The sequence below is a fragment of the Platichthys flesus genome, chromosome 17 (assembly GCF_949316205.1).
Source record: "Platichthys flesus chromosome 17, fPlaFle2.1, whole genome shotgun sequence".
In the NCBI taxonomy this organism is placed as follows: Eukaryota; Metazoa; Chordata; class Actinopteri; order Pleuronectiformes; family Pleuronectidae; genus Platichthys; species Platichthys flesus.
This window is the reverse complement of record NC_084961.1, coordinates 2,749,447-2,765,907: the sequence shown is the minus strand read 5'-3', so window position 1 is coordinate 2,765,907 and position 16,461 is coordinate 2,749,447. Positions and strand designations below refer to the sequence as shown.

At 42.7% G+C, this 16,461-nt stretch overlaps 3 protein-coding genes across 3 annotated transcripts; all 3 read left to right on the top strand.

Annotated features, from left to right (window-relative positions):
* The first annotated feature begins 285 nt into the window (after nucleotides 1-285).
* Nucleotides 286-8,991, top strand: LOC133972599 (Na(+)/H(+) exchanger beta-like). Its single transcript, XM_062410137.1, has 12 exons — nucleotides 286-938; nucleotides 3,293-3,753; nucleotides 3,850-4,100; nucleotides 4,219-4,436; nucleotides 4,541-4,737; nucleotides 5,041-5,130; nucleotides 5,326-5,396; nucleotides 5,506-5,679; nucleotides 6,009-6,123; nucleotides 6,323-6,421; nucleotides 6,504-6,576; nucleotides 7,190-8,991. Exons 1-12 carry the CDS (start codon nucleotides 617-619, stop codon nucleotides 7,453-7,455), a joined length of 2,337 nt encoding a protein of 778 aa, XP_062266121.1. The 5' UTR covers nucleotides 286-616; the 3' UTR covers nucleotides 7,456-8,991.
* A 118-nt stretch (nucleotides 8,992-9,109) lies between these two features.
* LOC133972774 (fatty acid-binding protein, liver-like) lies at nucleotides 9,110-10,588 on the top strand. The gene is made up of 4 exons (XM_062410347.1): nucleotides 9,110-9,280; nucleotides 9,365-9,537; nucleotides 10,280-10,369; nucleotides 10,454-10,588. The coding sequence occupies exons 1-4, from the start codon at nucleotides 9,172-9,174 to the stop codon at nucleotides 10,502-10,504; spliced, it is 423 nt and encodes a 140-aa protein (XP_062266331.1). The 5' UTR covers nucleotides 9,110-9,171; the 3' UTR covers nucleotides 10,505-10,588.
* Nucleotides 10,589-11,150: 562 nt separating this feature from the next.
* On the top strand, nucleotides 11,151-16,323 carry LOC133972400 (serine/arginine-rich splicing factor 10-like). The gene is made up of 6 exons (XM_062409834.1): nucleotides 11,151-11,323; nucleotides 12,841-12,947; nucleotides 13,915-14,016; nucleotides 14,267-14,438; nucleotides 14,531-14,584; nucleotides 14,901-16,323. The coding sequence occupies exons 1-6, from the start codon at nucleotides 11,259-11,261 to the stop codon at nucleotides 15,124-15,126; spliced, it is 726 nt and encodes a 241-aa protein (XP_062265818.1). The 5' UTR covers nucleotides 11,151-11,258; the 3' UTR covers nucleotides 15,127-16,323.
* Nucleotides 16,324-16,461: the final 138 nt, after the last annotated feature.

Sequence of the window (16,461 nt, the reverse complement as noted above, 5' to 3'; positions counted from 1 at the left end):
TGAAGTTTCTATGTTTCTTCTATATATGATTGGTCCAGAGGATGTGGCACCTGATCGACAGTTTGGACATTGACTTTGCATTGTTTTACATTATTGGCGATAATTGTTAGTAGTAATAGTTAAGTATCTGAATTGTTCTTCTGCCATTGAGTTGAAGTATAAAGTGAAAAAAAAAAATACTCCAGTAAAACACATCTGGATCCCGCAGCTGCCTGGTGGCTGTAGTTCACCCTCCGTCCAGCAGGTGTCAGTGAACGTGTGACCCCGCTCTGGATGAGGTGGATATTGAAAGGTGCAGAGAAAGACTCGATGTGATGGATGACAACACGTGAAGTTGAGAAGAGGAGGAGGAAAAAAGAAGAAGTGAAGAATTAAACAAACAAACAATCTTCACGTTTGAATCCGAGACGTGAGGATATTTAAGAAGGTCACCTTCCACTGACGTCAGGAGTTTTTTACTGACGTCATGAAGCCTCTGTTCTTCTTCAGCTGTGCGTAAAGTGAAGATGCCCGTGCGTAAAAGCGCGCTCCTGTCCGCACCGCTCTCCTCCTCCTCCTCTTCCTCATCTTCATCTTCCTCGGATCTAGATCACAGCAGCGGGGAAACCTTCTGAAAATGGCTGCTCTCGCGCTCCGTGTTCCCCGGAGCAGCAGCAGCAGCGGTGGCCGCTCCGCAGCGCGTCTCGCCGGGCTCCTCGCCTGCGTGCTGCTGCTCGCTGCCGGCGCCTCCGCGAGTCGTGACGAGGGTTCTGGGGAGAGCAACGGGACGAGGAGGGACCCGGGCCGGGTGGTAGAGCCGGGGGAGCGGGACCTCCATCCCCGGAGCAACCTCACGGCTCATAAGAAGGCTTTCCCCGTCCTGTCCTTCAACTACGAGCACGTCAGGAAGCCCTTCGAGATCTCTCTGTGGATCCTCCTGGCTCTGCTCATGAAACTCGGTGAGACACACTGCTGATCTGACAGATCCACAGATACTGCATCAATTAACACTGAATCAATTAATACTGCATCAATTAACACTGCAGCATTAGAGCAGAGAGAGGAGCTGGTTGATCGAGCTCTGTTTAATGAACCCTTCACTTTAGTTTTTAAAGTCTCTAAAGGAATAGTTCTAAAAACAAAGGAGAAGCAAAACTTGTATTTGCTAATCTATAGGAGTAGTTTTAAGATTCTAATAGATTATGACTGAACATGTTAAATTAGTGGACTATTAAACTATTAGTGGACAAACCAGTTTGTAAGTTGAAAATGTCAAATGTCCAGTTTTGTTTGACCACGTCCAAACGTCAGAAATAAACATTTCCTTTATGACCAAGAGAAGCAGCAAATTGGAGAAGATGTACTTGACTTACTAGATACTGGTTGGTCAACTGATAGTTTCATCTGTGGCTAAGAAGAGAATCAAAACGTATATTTATATATTTAAAAAAACTGTATTAAGATTCTCAGTACAGCTCAGGCCTCTATAAAGGTCCCGTTGAATTAAATCAAGCTAAACCAAATTTCACACTCATAAACATCCGTCCTATAAATATGTCAGGTTTTATTTTCATCAAGATTAACGACTGCTTCCCTGGGAAATCAGTGAAAATGTCCAAAAATGCCCTAATTTATAATGTTTGAGAAAGTTCTAAAAATAAAACGAGCCAATCAGCTGTGGGATAAATGTCCCTGTTGCTGGAGCTTTCACCACCATGTCACCTCTGCGTGTCTGCGTCCAAGCTGAAGGTCGCTGACACGAGATGAATCCTCAGGAATCTCCAGAGCATCAACTTCATCCCTTTAATCCAACAGGCTGAACAACTGTTCTCCATCTCCTCGTCACGGCTGAATTCTAAACTTTAATCCTTCAACATTTGTTGCAGACACAAGAAGACAAAAGGTTAAAATGGTCAAACTAAAATAAGCTCATGTGGCTGAAGAGGAAAAACAGTTTATCCCCAGAGTAAATATTAAACATGGAGCCAGAGGGCCGAAGCAGAGCACCGTCTTAAAAGGAGAAACTAACCAACTCAAGTTTGAAGTAACAGCTCAACATATTTTTACTAAATTAAACATTAACAGTAATTGAGCTCATTCAGTTCCCATGCCTGTAGACGTGCTCGACCAATCACCAGCTAGTTTAATGTTTATGGCATCAACTTGTTGTTTACTTATTTGCGTTTACCTATATAATTTATAACTAACCAACGATTCTTTTGAAACTCTGAATGTTGATTTCGGTGTTAGCCTCAGTTCGAGTTGTATGTCCTAGATGTAGGATGGCAGATTGGCTGTAGAAATCTCTGGTTTGTGATTGGCTGAAGAGTGAAGCTCGTTTGCGTCGTTATCTGTTCGTCCAGCTGTGGTCTGCGAGGGGCCGGTCCCACTTCCTGTCTGAATGCAAAGCTCGATAACAAAGATGTCAGTGTGCAGAGTGCAGAGTCAGAGTGTGTGTGTGTGTGTGTGTGGGGGGGGGGACTGACTGTATCGAACACTGTGGAACACGCTCGTATTCAGCAGCCGGGGTCACGTGACCCAGAGAACAAATGCCAAGGCGCCGTTTAGTGAAAAGAGAGAAAGATGGTAAATAGTTTATATAGATCTTGTCTTATCTATCACTCAGAGTGCTTTACAGTACGAGTCACATTCACCCATTCGTACACACATACGGGCCGGGAATCAAACCAACGACCCTCTGGTTAGTGTACGACCCTGGCGGAGGAAGTTTGCTGATCGCTTACCGAAATGACAGTATTGATATCCGTCAGGAGAAGTATTTGTAATAAGATTGCAAGAACATGAGGTCACCATGACTTTGACCTTTGACCCTCAACCACCGAAATCTAATCAGTTCATCTGTGAGTCACAGTTAATGTGTCACCAAATTTAAAGAAATTCCTTTGAGGTGTTTCTGAGATCTTGCGTTCACAAGACCACTTGTTTAGTAAAGTCCGATGCCCTCTGTCTTTCACCCTTTGACCTTCAAACTCTCATCAGTTCATCCATGAGTCCAAATTAATGCTTTAACTGAATTTGAAAACATTTCTTCAAGGTGTTCTTGAGATTTTGTGTTCACAAGGTAAAATATGTACTTTCCAAAGTCACAGTGACCTTGACCTTTGCCCCTTTTCCACCAAATCCTATTCGTTCAGCCTTGAGTTCAACAGACTGTTTGTAGCAGATTAAAAGAAACTTCTTCAAAGCACTCTTGAGATATTGTCCTCAAAGGAATGGCACCCACAACCCAACAATATAACGCCTCCGGCTTTGTAGCGGAGACTTAAAAATTCAAGGTCCTCTCACTCTGCAGGTTTTCATATTATCCCCCGAGTGTCGAACGTGGTCCCAGAGAGCTGCCTGCTGATCGTCGTCGGCCTGCTGGTCGGCGGCCTCATCAAAGCCATCGGAGAGAAAGCCCCCGTCCTCCACTACGAGCTCTTCTTCTTCTACCTGCTGCCTCCCATCATCCTCGACGCCGGCTACTTCCTGCCCATCCGGCCCTTCATGGAGAACCTGGGCACCATCCTGGTGTTCGCGGTGGTGGGCACGCTGTGGAACGCCTTCTTCATCGGCGGGATGATGTACGCCGTGTGTCAGATCGCGGGGGCGCAGCTGGGCGGCGTGGACCTGCTGTCCTGCCTGCTGTTCGGCACCATCATCTCGGCCGTGGACCCCGTGGCCGTGCTGGCCGTGTTCGAGGAGATCCACATCAACGAGCTGCTGCACATCCTCGTGTTCGGGGAGTCGCTGCTCAACGACGCCGTCACCGTGGTGAGTGGAACGAGAGGCGGAGGTTTGAGACACTGGTGGAAAGTTATTCATTTAAATCTTGTGTTAACTTGTTTTTTCCCGTTTCCCTCTGTGCAGGTTCTGTATCACCTGTTCAGGGAGTTCTCTCAGGCCGGAACTGTGACTGTGGGCGACGCCCTCCTCGGAGTCGTCTGCTTCTTCGTGGTTTCTCTGGGAGGCATCATGGTCGGAGCCATCTACGGCCTCCTGGGGGCTTTCACCTCCCGCTTCACCTCTCACACCCGGGTCATCGAGCCGCTGTTTGTCTTCCTCTACAGCTACATGGCGTACCTCTCCGCTGAGGTCTTCCGCCTGTCAGGGATCATGTCGTGAGTCAGACGCTGAAAGAGATCTGACCTTACATCCTGAGAATCAGACCAGCTCGTCTCAAGACTACTTTCTTTCTTCTTCTCTTCTTCTTCCTTCGTTCTTTCCTCTCCCGAGTAGGTTGATAGCGTGTGGCGTGACGATGCGGCCGTACGTGGAGGCCAACATCTCCCACAAGTCCCACACCACCATCAAATACTTCCTGAAGATGTGGAGCAGCGTGAACGAGACGCTCATCTTCATCTTCCTCGGTGTTTCCACGGTAGCCGGTCCTCACGCCTGGAACTGGACCTTCGTCATTCTCACGGTTATCCTGTGTTTAGTGTCGAGAGTGTTGGGTCAGTACAAACAAACACAACATTGATGTGATTTATGTTGTTGTGTACACAATGCACATTAACATTCGTTGAGTGTTGCCTCTTGTTGTTGTTGTGGGTCTCAGGGGTCATCGGCCTCACGTACATCATCAATAAATTTCGTATCGTGAAGTTGACCAAAAAGGACCAGTTCATCGTGGCCTACGGTGGCCTGCGAGGGGCCATCGCCTTCTCACTGGGCTTCCTGCTGACCAACAACGAGATGAAGAACATGTTCCTCACCGCCATCATCACCGTCATCTTCTTCACCGTCTTTGTGCAGGTGAGAGCGAGTCTCTGGTCCCGAACGTTTGTCACAACGCGTTGCAGCTCTTCTCTAGTGCAACATGATTTTTCAAAATAGTATCATATACAAGACAAATGTTTGAATTTATTACATAATTTTATTTTGTCCTTATTAGTCATGTTTTGTCTTTACTGCCCACTAGTGGTGAGGAGGATAATTGGCAACACACTCATCAGTACTGTTTATGAATTATGTCAGGGAGTGTCTTCAAAAAATGTGTGTGCGTGTGTGCGAGTGGAAAAATTAAACGTGCACTTCTTCACTTCCTGTGTTTATCAGGGGATGACGATCCGGCCTCTGGTGGAGCTTCTTGCAGTGAAGAAGAAGGAGGAGAGCAAAAGATCAATAAACGAGGAGATTCACACGCAGGTGACATAAATGGACTTAAAGTGCAAAACAATGAATAAATAATTGTTCATTTTTTCCTTTTACACCTAATAGATCATTGAATAATGATCCTCTTATGAAGAAAGGTTTCTATCCGTGGTGGCAGGTTCTGTATTTTGTACAAATGTCTGAGCTCTCCAAGATAAATGTGTGATTTTTTACTTGTTTCGTCTTCAGTTCCTCGATCATCTGCTCACAGGGATCGAAGAAGTCTGTGGTCATTACGGCCACCATCACTGGAAAGACAAGTACGACGCTGTCTCAAGTCCTCACTGTTTCCATTTCACCTCTGTCCCCCTGTGGTCCAGATGTCGGAATGAAATAACCTTTTTAAAAAGACGTTCCTTCTCTTCTCAGGCTGAACCGCTTCAACAAGTCCTACGTGAAGAAGTGGCTGATCGCCGGCGAACGCTCCACCGAGCCTCAGCTCATCTCCTTCTACAACAAGATGGAGATGAAGCAGGCCATGATGCTGGTGGAGAGCGGGAGCTCCGCCAAGCTGCCCTCCATCGTGTCCTCCGTCTCCATGCAGTGAGTACGAGTCCGAGTTAACCAGCGCAGATCCTCCTGTCGTTTCTCTGATGGATTAAAGTGGGTGGATCTCAAATTCACTTCATATTATAATATTATCTTTGCCATCATCATATTGTCACATTTTAAATTTGATTATCATTTGAAAATTAAATGGAAAAACTATGGTGAAATACATCAAATGGTTGTTTTAATGTTTAATAGTTTACACGGTAACTTGTAATAAAGAGAAGGTCATTTTAAAAGTCTGCAGCTGGTGGAATTTGTATAAATAGATGGTCCTAAAGTAAATCTCAAACGTCAGAGATGTATTTTTTGTGCACCTGCAGGAACATTCAGCAGAAGGGTCCGACCAGAGGACGAGCGATACCGAGCATCTCCAAGAGTCGCGAGGCGGAGATCAGAAAGATCCTGCGAGCAAACCTGCAGAAGACGAGACAGAGGGTGAGACCGGCCTCAGTGCAGAGTTATGAATTATTCACTGATGTGCACCAGTGTTCCGGAGCCCGATGAATGTTTTATCCAGATTTTTTACAAGTTACAGGAACATTCAAACACAAAAACTCTGTTTAACTATATGAAAACGAGACCTTTAAGGATCGTGTCTTCTGATGCTGGGCTTGATGTTCTTCTCTCTCTTCAGCTTCGCTCCTACAGCAGACACGACCTGCTGATCGATCCCTTCGAGGACAATCTGAGTGAGGTTCGCTTCAGGAAGCAGAGGGTGGAGATGGAGAGGAGGGTGAGCTTCAACGCTGACGCTGTTTCTTCATCATCTCTGTTTCTAAACTGTCCACAAGAACCATATTTTGTTTCCTTCACAGATGAGTCACTACCTCACGGTCCCTGCCAACCGCCAGGAAACCACACCAGTGAGGAAAGTCTGTTTTGAGCCAGGTCGGTAACACATGAAGCTTTTACAGTTAAGTTACATTTTTAGAGTTTGTCCTCTACTTAAATCCTATTAGATAATTCAAATTATCTAATTTCTGGATGAAAACGGTGTCTGAAAATAATGTAACTATAGTAATACTTTAAAACTGATGTGTATGATTAGGAAACAATCAAACCAAGACTATTAAGAACCAAACAATTTGTATTTCTGTCAGTAATTTGATTTAAACAGGGTTAAAAGTTCCTAACCACTGTTGCCATTACATAGTTTAACCACCAGAGGGCATTGGTAAGTTCAATATTCAACTGTTAAATGTTCAGTACCTGTTTTTATCAACAGAATCCTAAAATAAAATATGGATTTCAGAGGCTATCAATAGCTTGTTGATTCAAATTAGATTTTCATCAAATGCACATTTTTACAACCTTACTTATTTTCTACTTGTTGTAGTTTCAACATATTGTTACATACTTAACCAGTGGCTATATATATATATTAAAAGGATATATATATAAATAAAGAAGATGTGAAGTTTTTCTTGTGTTCATGGTTTTGCAGCAGCTCTTAGACTTTGTTCAAACACTAATGCATCAATGCACCATTTCTATTTCCCAGAACACCAGGTCTATACGTACGACACTGAGGGCGAGAGCCCCAGAGGTCGAGCAGCTCAGACACATCCCAGCCCTCCTGACGCCATCGGCCTGGTGAACGAAGCGACCCCGAGGCCCAATCAGAGCAGCGCACTGCGAGATAGAGATGAAACAGAGCTGAGGGCGAAAGCACCCGACGACCAGGAGGAGCAACTGAAACTATCCCGCTGCCTTAGTGACCCTGGTCCAAACAAAGATGAGGAGGAGGACAGCTCCTTCGTCTCATGAGGAAACACATGTTTACAGTTCTTGATATATGAGGTTGTGTCCTCTTCACTTCTCGTGTCCTCAGTTACATTCTGTCAGATCACTGGAAGAGCAGTCGGAGCAAAGCTTTATATTTGTGATCATTTTTACGTTTATGGGATCAAATAGTATTTTCATTATTCCTGAATGTCCAGAAGTTCTTATTTCCTCATACCAAAGCTCTGATGTGAGCCACGTGTCCACATTGAGTCTTAACATGCACACGTGCATTTAATAACACAAAAGAAGACAAAAGAAGATTTACCAAACTTGAAGCACCAGATGAGTGGAGTTTCCCGCTCAAAGCACATTATTAGGATTAACATGGAATCAATTCTGATGGATAAATCAATGTCGGACGAAAAGTAAAATGTCTTTACATATCCGAAGTGCTTTAATGTATTTGAGGTCATTTAGAAAGAGCGCCTCCAAACTGCCATGAACTTTTTGTACCAACATTCTCTGTCCCCAGAGGACGAATCCTGTTTACACGATCGTGGGGTATTTTTTCGAAGTGAAATGTCTTGGGAGCTGCTGGACTGTGATGTAACTTGGTTCAGGCCACAATCTGCAAGTAAAGATGGACGACACCTTCCATTTCCTCCTGCTGTGCAAAGATTAAGCCAAAATAAGGGGGTTCAGGACCTATACTGCAAGCATCCTCCCGGGGGCGATCAAAATGCTTTGGCTTCACATTCATGTCGTCCATCTTTGTAGTTTGTGGGCATCAGTGAACAAACACTTTTGTGCTAATTAACAGAATATCTGCTTCAGTAAACACTTTGCTATCAGGCTCAGCTTTGTACCAGTTAGCCTTATGTTAGCATGCTATCATGCTAAACTAGCATGAGCATGGTAAAGCAGTATGTTAGCATTTAGCTCAAAGCATAGCCTCTACCTAAAATGTGCTGCTCTGTACATGTTTTCTGTTTGATGATTGTTTATGTTTGTTTGTTCAAGAAAATCCACCAAAATATCAATATTTAATTTATATAAACTGCAAAAACGAATCATGAACTCAAGACTGGTTGGTTGAATAGAAGATGTCAATCTGTTGAATCTTAAAAAGAATGTTAAAACAACTTTAAAAAGTCAAGAACAAACTGCGAATGATATATTATGACCAACTCAGCATGTTGATGTTTCTTGACGGATCAGTGTTTTCTCAGGGACGGCAGCTCGGCACAGTATTAACAGATAATCACTGCACAAAGGAAATTAGTGTGAGTAATTCGTAATGTGAGTGTTGAGGAGCTAACTTGTGTGTTCGTCTTAACTGAGCATGTTTATCTGAGACTGAATCGACTTCGATGTCTGCACTGGACTGCCCGAGCTTCTGCTGCCTGCACATGTTTGCCTTAAAATGTCTGTGCTTTCCTGTGTGTATGCCAGTACAAGTATTTGTATATCATGTAAAAGAGGAATATTTGTTTTAAATATGTGTTGTGTGAAGAAAAGCCCCTGTGAAATAAAGGTCTGCCATCGTTAGTGCAGTTGTTAAAATATAACAATAAAAGAATCAAACATTGGGCAAAAGACCAGTTAAGTTTATTTAACACTGTTGCATCACATCCTGTGAGGGAGGAGTAAAGGAACGTTCCACCTCTTGTGGGTCTCATTGGAAGTTCCAGTCTAAATAACAGGGAGTTTAAAGTCCCCAACATGACAACCAGCGGTTTGTGACGGGATTAACACAACATGCACAACAGACACCCTCAGGCAGCAGCACAACCAGGAGCTATGGACTTCAGCGGCACCTGGAAAGTTTATACTGAGGAAAATCTGGAGGAGTTCCTGAAGATAGTTGGTACAGATGTGTTCTCATATTTGAGGGATTGATTAATTGATGCACCGTGAGCAGACATGTTGAATTTTGATCTCTGGGTTTCAGGTGCACCTCAGATGGTCGTGAAAATGCGAAAGGAGATCAAGCCGGTGATAGTGATCGAGCAGAAAGGCAAAGATTTCACCTACACCATGAAAACTCCCGTCTGCACCAAAGTTCACTCGTTCAGCCTCGGACAGGAGTCAGAGATGGAGTCTTTGGACGGCAGGAAGTTCAAGGTAATTTCAAACAAAGTAGAAACGGAGGAGAAGATGTTAGAGGTGATGATGATGTTTTTTTTTAAAGGTTAAGTCTGCAGTTTTTCTTGTTTTGTGTCAATAAGAGATCTCACTTAATATCTGCAGAGATTATTGAAGGTTTCTCCAGATGGACTGAAATGTGAAAGATGAAGATCTTCTAATTGAGGGATGAGTTTTTTATGGGGAAGAGTCACAAGAGAGTGATTATTTAATTTTCTTATTTATTTGTAATTTGTTACTGAATTTTTATTTATTTATTTAGAGGATAACATTGTTTTTGACTTCATGCCATATTTTTTCCACTTCATTTCTGTTTAGTGCCTTTTTGTTTCATTTAAATAAAACCCTTCCGTCCTTCCTCATACCCAATTACCCCCATTATAACACTCTTAATATCAAAATATATAAAGAAATAAACAAATACATTTATATCAAAAATGGCTAAATGGCCTTATTTAGTTGTCCCTCCTCCTCGATTTAATGTTGCTTTAAATTACTAATTAGAAACCAAACCTTCTGGACATTAAGTTATGTATTAAATGTGGTAAAATCAACCTTCAAATATTGTGTCTCTTGATATTCTGGCGTATACTTTTACTGAGAAATCTTCCAGGTTGATGTGTTTATTACAAACATGTTGTAGATTAGTAGGAAACGACCCTTTCTGACGGTTGGTTCAGTTCTTCACCCTCTTACCGTCCATGTGTGTGTTCCTGTGCAGTGCACCGTCCGAGAGGAGAAGGGGAAGCTGATCGCTGAGACGGATAAATTCACGTCTGTCCGAGAGATCCAGGGAGAGGACATGGTCGAGGTTAGAGGCTTTAGTTTAGGCTTTAGAACACAGACTGTGAGATTTTTGTTGGTGAGTCACGTTTGTTTGTGTCTCTGCTTCCAGACGGTCACTTCTGGCTCAGTGACTTTCATCAGCAGAAGCAGACGAGTTTGATCGGCAGCTGTCACTCATCCATCGACCTCGGACCCTCTCAGCCTCCAGCCAGGGGCCCTCTAGAACTCAGGAATGAAGCTTAATACATTTGAAATCATTGAATAAAGTTCAATAATAACCCAAAATACTTGTCTGTATTCAGTTCACATCAAAAGACATGATGAACGTGACTCACTGGACACACACATGTAAAAGTCCCTTCTTACAATTGAGAGGAACATCACACAAACATGGAAAATGACACAAAACAGCTAGAAACAATGCGTCTTGTGTGTCTATGTGGTCGTTTGGTTCCTTTGTGGATGTTTTGCGTTGAATTTTCTGGTTCTGTAGCTGTGTGTCTTTGTGATTGTTTTTGTTTCTTTGTTGTTTTTTTAGAGTCTTTGTGGTAATTTCTTGTGTGTCATTATGGATGTGTGAAGCCTCAATGTGTTGGCTTTCCGTTCCTGTAGTTGTGTTTCTTCGTGATTACTTGTGATCATTGTGTCTCTTTGAGGTTGTTTTGTTTTCTCTTTCCACAATTTACCAACATCAATTGAATCGAATTTTAAACACTGTCAACACTGCACATTGCAGTTCACACTCCTCACCGGGCGGTGGCGGTAATGTGCTGTGTCGCTGTTCGCCCTCAAATACAACCGGACAAAGAAGAGGAGCGAACAAGGCGCATTTTAACTGCGCATGTTCAGGGCAATTTCTCAACGCTGTTTTTTTCCGTAGCAACGTTTTCCTGCCGCTGCGGGACTTTAATTTCATGGCCAGACACATGAGGCCTCCGAGCACGTCTCTGTTTGTCAGGAACATCGGCGATGAGTCCAGGTGAGTCCGCGTCCCGGCGCCATCACCGCCGCAGGGTCTAGCACGATCCACCCCCCCTCACCCGCAGCTAGCTTCGTTAGCTTAGCATGCTACTGTTAGCCTGACGTTGAACCGTCGTGCAGAATAATAATGGAGTTCGTTTGCACTCGTGTTCCAACTGAAACAGAAGTTTGATCTTTTTCGCAAAGTGTCCGCGGTGACGTTCTACGTCTCGGGGACTTCTCTTTGTTTGTACTGAGATTGAGTTTTTTTTTACCAACGAGCTAACCGAGCTAGCATCTGTTAGCTGATCAACACTCAGGTGTTCTCAGCCGCGAGGCGTTTTCAAACGTCAATAGAACCGGGATACGATCTGTAGCTCACACAGTCCACGGCCAATTATAAAGCATAATTTAACCAACTTATTTATTGTATCTTCCTTTTTTTTTAAAAAATACATTTTATTGTTTTAATGCGGTTTAATCCCATTGATTTTACACATGACGTCAGTTAACAGCAAACGTAATATATTCACTTGTGATTGACACATGTGGATGAATTGTTAGGTTATTTTATTTATCTAATATCAGTTTATAGATCCAATTAGTAAAATATACAAATACTACTTGTATTCAGAATATACTTGGTATATTATGCAGGAGGAACCCTTTAAAACTTAGTCACACATGATTTGATTCATACATCAGTGTAATCAGCATCAACCTGTAGGTTTCACCCAGGGACCCGAGTTACAAACATTATTATATTTTATATTCTACAGGTTGTACTTGATTTTTTTTTTTAATGGCACCTGAATGTAGAAACTTGGTTTTCACTTTTTAATTGCATGTTAACAAAATGTGTTAAAGGGACAGTTCACAAAACGCAAGAGAAGAACGAGTGTCTGAAATGAAACCCACTTTGTGTTGAGCTCACATTATTGATACTGATCTTAAAGCAACACTGTGTAAACTTTGACCGAGCAACAGCGCCCCCTGTCATCACCGGGCGCAGAGAACAGCTGTAACAAATCCACCAAACTCTCTTTATAGTTCCTCATATTTTACTAGTTTCTGGCTGAATATGGCAGATATAAACAGATCTGTGGTTCAGTTTCACTCTAAAACTGGCTGGACCTGATTCTGACAGTTGAAGGGAAAGAAACAGGAAACATTCTACAGATTAAGTCACTGAAACATTAAAAAAGTTGCATAGTGTTGCTTTAAAGAATGTTTGTGCACGTTGTGATAATTTGGATTTTAAGAAGCCATATTGGATCATTCAAATTAAACTTCACTGGAGAGTCTCTTTTAATGCAGCCCTTTGGCAACAGTGACTACAGTTAGAGAACACGTGCACTATGCAAACAGGTGGATCAGGCTCAAGGTAAGAAAGACACTGTCTCCTTGTGCTTTGAGTGAAATGTCCCTTTAGCTCGGCCACCAGCTGCTCTCCCAGCTGCTGTCACATGGTTGATGATGGAGGTAGAGTTTCCCCGTGATGGTCAGTTGAGTCATACTTGTATTTACGGTGTTCAGGCCTGAGGATTTGCGGCGTGAGTTTGGCCGCTATGGGCCGATAGTAGATGTCTACATCCCACTTGACTTCTATACACGTCGACCAAGAGGATTTGCATACATTCAATATCCTTTCCCAATCATGTTTTAACTGTGTTCTTTTTCATCTTGCTAACAAAATGATTTTAAACTATTCTTTCAGCAGTGGTGTGTTTTTATGTGATGTTTTCCTTGCACTTACTTTGATTGAATATCTAACGCACATATTTCTCTGTTATTGCTTCAGAAAATGTAAAAGCATCCAGGCCACAAAGAGTAACAAAGACCCTGTGTAGAGTAGCTGTAAAGACAAGTCACACAGGGGCCTTCAGGATCAGAGAGGGGGAAAAGGTTGAAAAGAGAAAAGTAAAGCATGAAGAGGAAAAGAGACAAGGCTTGGAAGTGGCGGCAAAGAATGGGCAAAGAAAAGAGGTTTAAAAGTCAAGCAGGAAACCCGAGTCTCTGCGGGAGTCGATTAAAGAGTGTAAAGATCAAGATGAAGTTCAAAGTCAAGCAAAGGTAACAAGTCTGAATCATTTTGTATCCTCCTGAGACGAATCCGAGAATCTGACATGACCTCAAAGTCGACTTGTCCCTGTGATATATCGATGACTTTTTAATTTTTGATCAAAACTATTTATTTAAGCAACAATTTGATTTGTGTTTGATTTGTTTATTTATTTTATACTGATCCGTCAGACGATGATTTGATGTGTTTGAAAATCTTGCTTCATCTTTAATCTCTACAAGAATCAACTGATTGTTTATTTGTTGATATTTTGTGTTTGTACATACAAATCCTGTCATTTTAATCTCTTAAATCAAGCTACACAAATTTAAGGAAATGTTTACCCTCCGTTATTCTCACATGAATATTAAATAATGTTAATGAAGGTGTGAACAATATAATCATTTTTTCCTGTTATAATGGATTTGATAAATTCTGTTATGCAAAGACAACTAGTTTTTCTTTTGCCCGCTGCACTTGTTCAAGAGGAAAACATTGATTTACATTTGCCCATGAGAGCGAATACGACCCTTAACCACTCAGCACATTTGAGGACGTGCGTGACGCAGAGGATGCTCTTCACAGCCTGGACAGGAAGTGGGTTGGTGGCCGGCAGATTGAAATCCAGTTTGCACAGGGCGACAGAAAGAGTGAGTTTCTGACCAAACTTTTAGTTTCTTACATCATTTCTGCTGTGGATTCAGATTTAACGTGAATGTTTGTGACTGTGTGATTCCTTCCGGGTGCTGTCACCCTGTTTAAAGACCAGTTCATCATCGAATCACTGCCTGTGTTTACACTGTTTGGTTCATGAGGCAGAAAACACGTTTCATGACCAAATTTACTACAAAACAGTACGAACAGTCGTGTTTCTGTCTGAACTGTGTCACATTACATCAGCTCCCAACCAGATGAAGACGAAGGATCGGCCTTCACCCGGCAGATCCTCTCGATACGACGACTACGATCGAGACAGCCGGCGCAGACGCTCGCGCAGCCGCAGCTACGACCGGTACCGATCCCGCAGCCCGTCGGGCGATCGCCGGCGCAGACGCTCGGAGAGTCCGCGAGAGTGAGTTTTCCTCTTTAAGTGATTTAATCTCATTAGACATTAACTTCACATCTGTGAAAAGGGAATAACTGAATAAACTCTTGTTTCCTCAGATCTCGGGGGCGTATGAATGGAAGAGGAAGGAGCAGGAGCCGTGAGGAAGACAGGTACAACTTCCCTTTAAGTCCGGTGGCCATTTAGCACAACGTCAGATTCTGTCTGTTTTTATGGTTGGCCCTTTTATATTTTCCTGGGTTTCCACTTGAAACATTTCTGCCTCCAAGCCAAAGATTTTTGGTTGATGTGCAACATCAACTGTTCTCTTGTTGCATCTGTGCATCTAATATTGAGCTGGTGTGTGTCTTGTTGCATCTCATCTTGAAGTGTTATTCTTATCAAACTTTTTCTTTTCAACAAACTATTTTTGCCAGTTCAGTTCGTTAACCTCCGCTGGTTTTCTGTCTCAACCTTCTGTGGCTTCAGATACAAGCAGCGGCCAGCGAGGAGAGAGTCCAGGGGAAGATCTCGATCGCGCTCCAGATCGGCACCTCAGCGAGAAAACATCAACCAAGCTTCGACTTCCCATTACCCGGAGGAAGAGGTGCGGCGTGCACACTCCCCGGCCCACTCACGATCCCGTTCTGTGTCCCGATCACGCTCCCGCTCTCGCTCCAGGTCCTGGGCGGGACGCAAGTCAGGAGGACGCTAGAACGTATCCGCTCCCTCCTTTAAAACCTTCCTTCAGCTCAGTACCAGAGCTGGTTGTTTGTTAAGAAAAGATTCGTTTGACATGAATGTAACGTCCACTGAACCATTTGTAGAAAGTTTGTTTTTGCAGCTTCCTTTTATGAACAATGCCCAAGGTCCTTTGCTTGTTTTTATAAAATTATTTTGGTAATATTTCCTGACAGGAACATTTTGCAGTTTGCAGGTTCTATGTTCAGTGGTAGTCGGCCAGGAATATTCTGTTGTCTTTTTCTTTCTTTTTTTACATACAGTTGCTGATAATTTAGTTTTCTAAACCCTACGCACCCATTTTTGCAAAAACAGTCAGTATTTTAAAAGAAATCCAAGTTGTTAATGAGTCAGAGCAGCTTCTTTTCAGACATGACCGAAGTTAGTCCACGTGGGAATACAGCAGGAAGGCGTCATAGAGAAAGAGGTGAATAGAAGGCGCGGAGAAATAAGTCGATGGCTTCCTGATCTCCTGCTGTGTTCTTCATGTGTGGAAACATCCAGACCCACTTCTCCAGAGCTCATGTCTGAAAACAGCTGGTTTTCTCAAAAGTAGATTCAAAGTTTCTTGGGTGGTTCTTCTTCTCTTCTCCTTTTTTTTACGCAGCAACAGAGATAAATGTGTGTCTCTTTAAAAATCAACGTTAAACTCATCTTGATAATTCATCACAGTGCACATTATTTATAATCTTCCACTTTTAATGTCGGATACAAACCGACTCGGAACGAGTTTAACTGCAGCAGTAATGTGATTGAGAAAGATGAAAACTGACACTGATGGATTAAACTTCAAGTTGATATTTTTATATTTTAACATTAAATCCTCTGGCTGCCTGGACGAATAAAAAATTTAAAAAAAAACCCGAATTGAAATCTCTTGTTTGGACATAAATAATACGATCTTTTTAAAAAGTGTTTTGTCAACCAGACTCTGTTTGGACATTAACCTGTTTTCATTTTGTGGTGTTTTCTGTAACAGTAGAACCTTTTTCTGAAGGTGTTTCATTTCCCAACACTTCCTCAAAAATCATCGGATCTTTATCCGACTGTGTTGTTGATAGTTTTTCTGAGCGGCTCTTGTCACGGCATGTTTTATCCTCCCGGTCTTCTATCATCCGTAGAAAGAAACTGTTATTTTGAGTATTAAATGATAACGTTCTGTAAAAAGAAACGACGTGTGGCTTCAGTTTGTAAACTTTGTGGGGAAATCCTTAAAGTAGCTGATGTGAAGGAAACCTCAGGAGGACCTGAAATGTTTCCCTGTTTGACAGACTGGCGCTCTGGGTCCAGCCTGGTTCATTGATTTCCT

Bases quoted from the DNA above. Each gene is read 5' to 3' on its own strand.
- LOC133972599 (XM_062410137.1), top strand. From the start codon at position 617: ATGGCTGCTCTCGCGCTCCGTGTTCCCCGGAGCAGCAGCAGCAGCGGT. The intron at 4,437-4,540 runs GTCAGTACAAAC...TGTGGGTCTCAG, and splicing joins TTTAGTGTCGAGAGTGTTGG to GGGTCATCGGCCTCACGTAC. The intron at 6,577-7,189 runs GTCGGTAACACA...TCTATTTCCCAG, and splicing joins GAAAGTCTGTTTTGAGCCAG to AACACCAGGTCTATACGTAC.
- LOC133972774 (XM_062410347.1), top strand. From the start codon at position 9,172: ATGCACAACAGACACCCTCAGGCAGCAGCACAACCAGGAGCTATGGAC. The intron at 9,281-9,364 runs GTACAGATGTGT...TCTGGGTTTCAG, and splicing joins GGAGTTCCTGAAGATAGTTG to GTGCACCTCAGATGGTCGTG. The intron at 10,370-10,453 runs GTTAGAGGCTTT...CTCTGCTTCCAG, and splicing joins AGGGAGAGGACATGGTCGAG to ACGGTCACTTCTGGCTCAGT.
- LOC133972400 (XM_062409834.1), top strand. From the start codon at position 11,259: ATGGCCAGACACATGAGGCCTCCGAGCACGTCTCTGTTTGTCAGGAAC. The intron at 14,017-14,266 runs GTGAGTTTCTGA...ACATTACATCAG, and splicing joins TGCACAGGGCGACAGAAAGA to CTCCCAACCAGATGAAGACG. The intron at 14,585-14,900 runs GTACAACTTCCC...CTGTGGCTTCAG, and splicing joins AGGAGCCGTGAGGAAGACAG to ATACAAGCAGCGGCCAGCGA.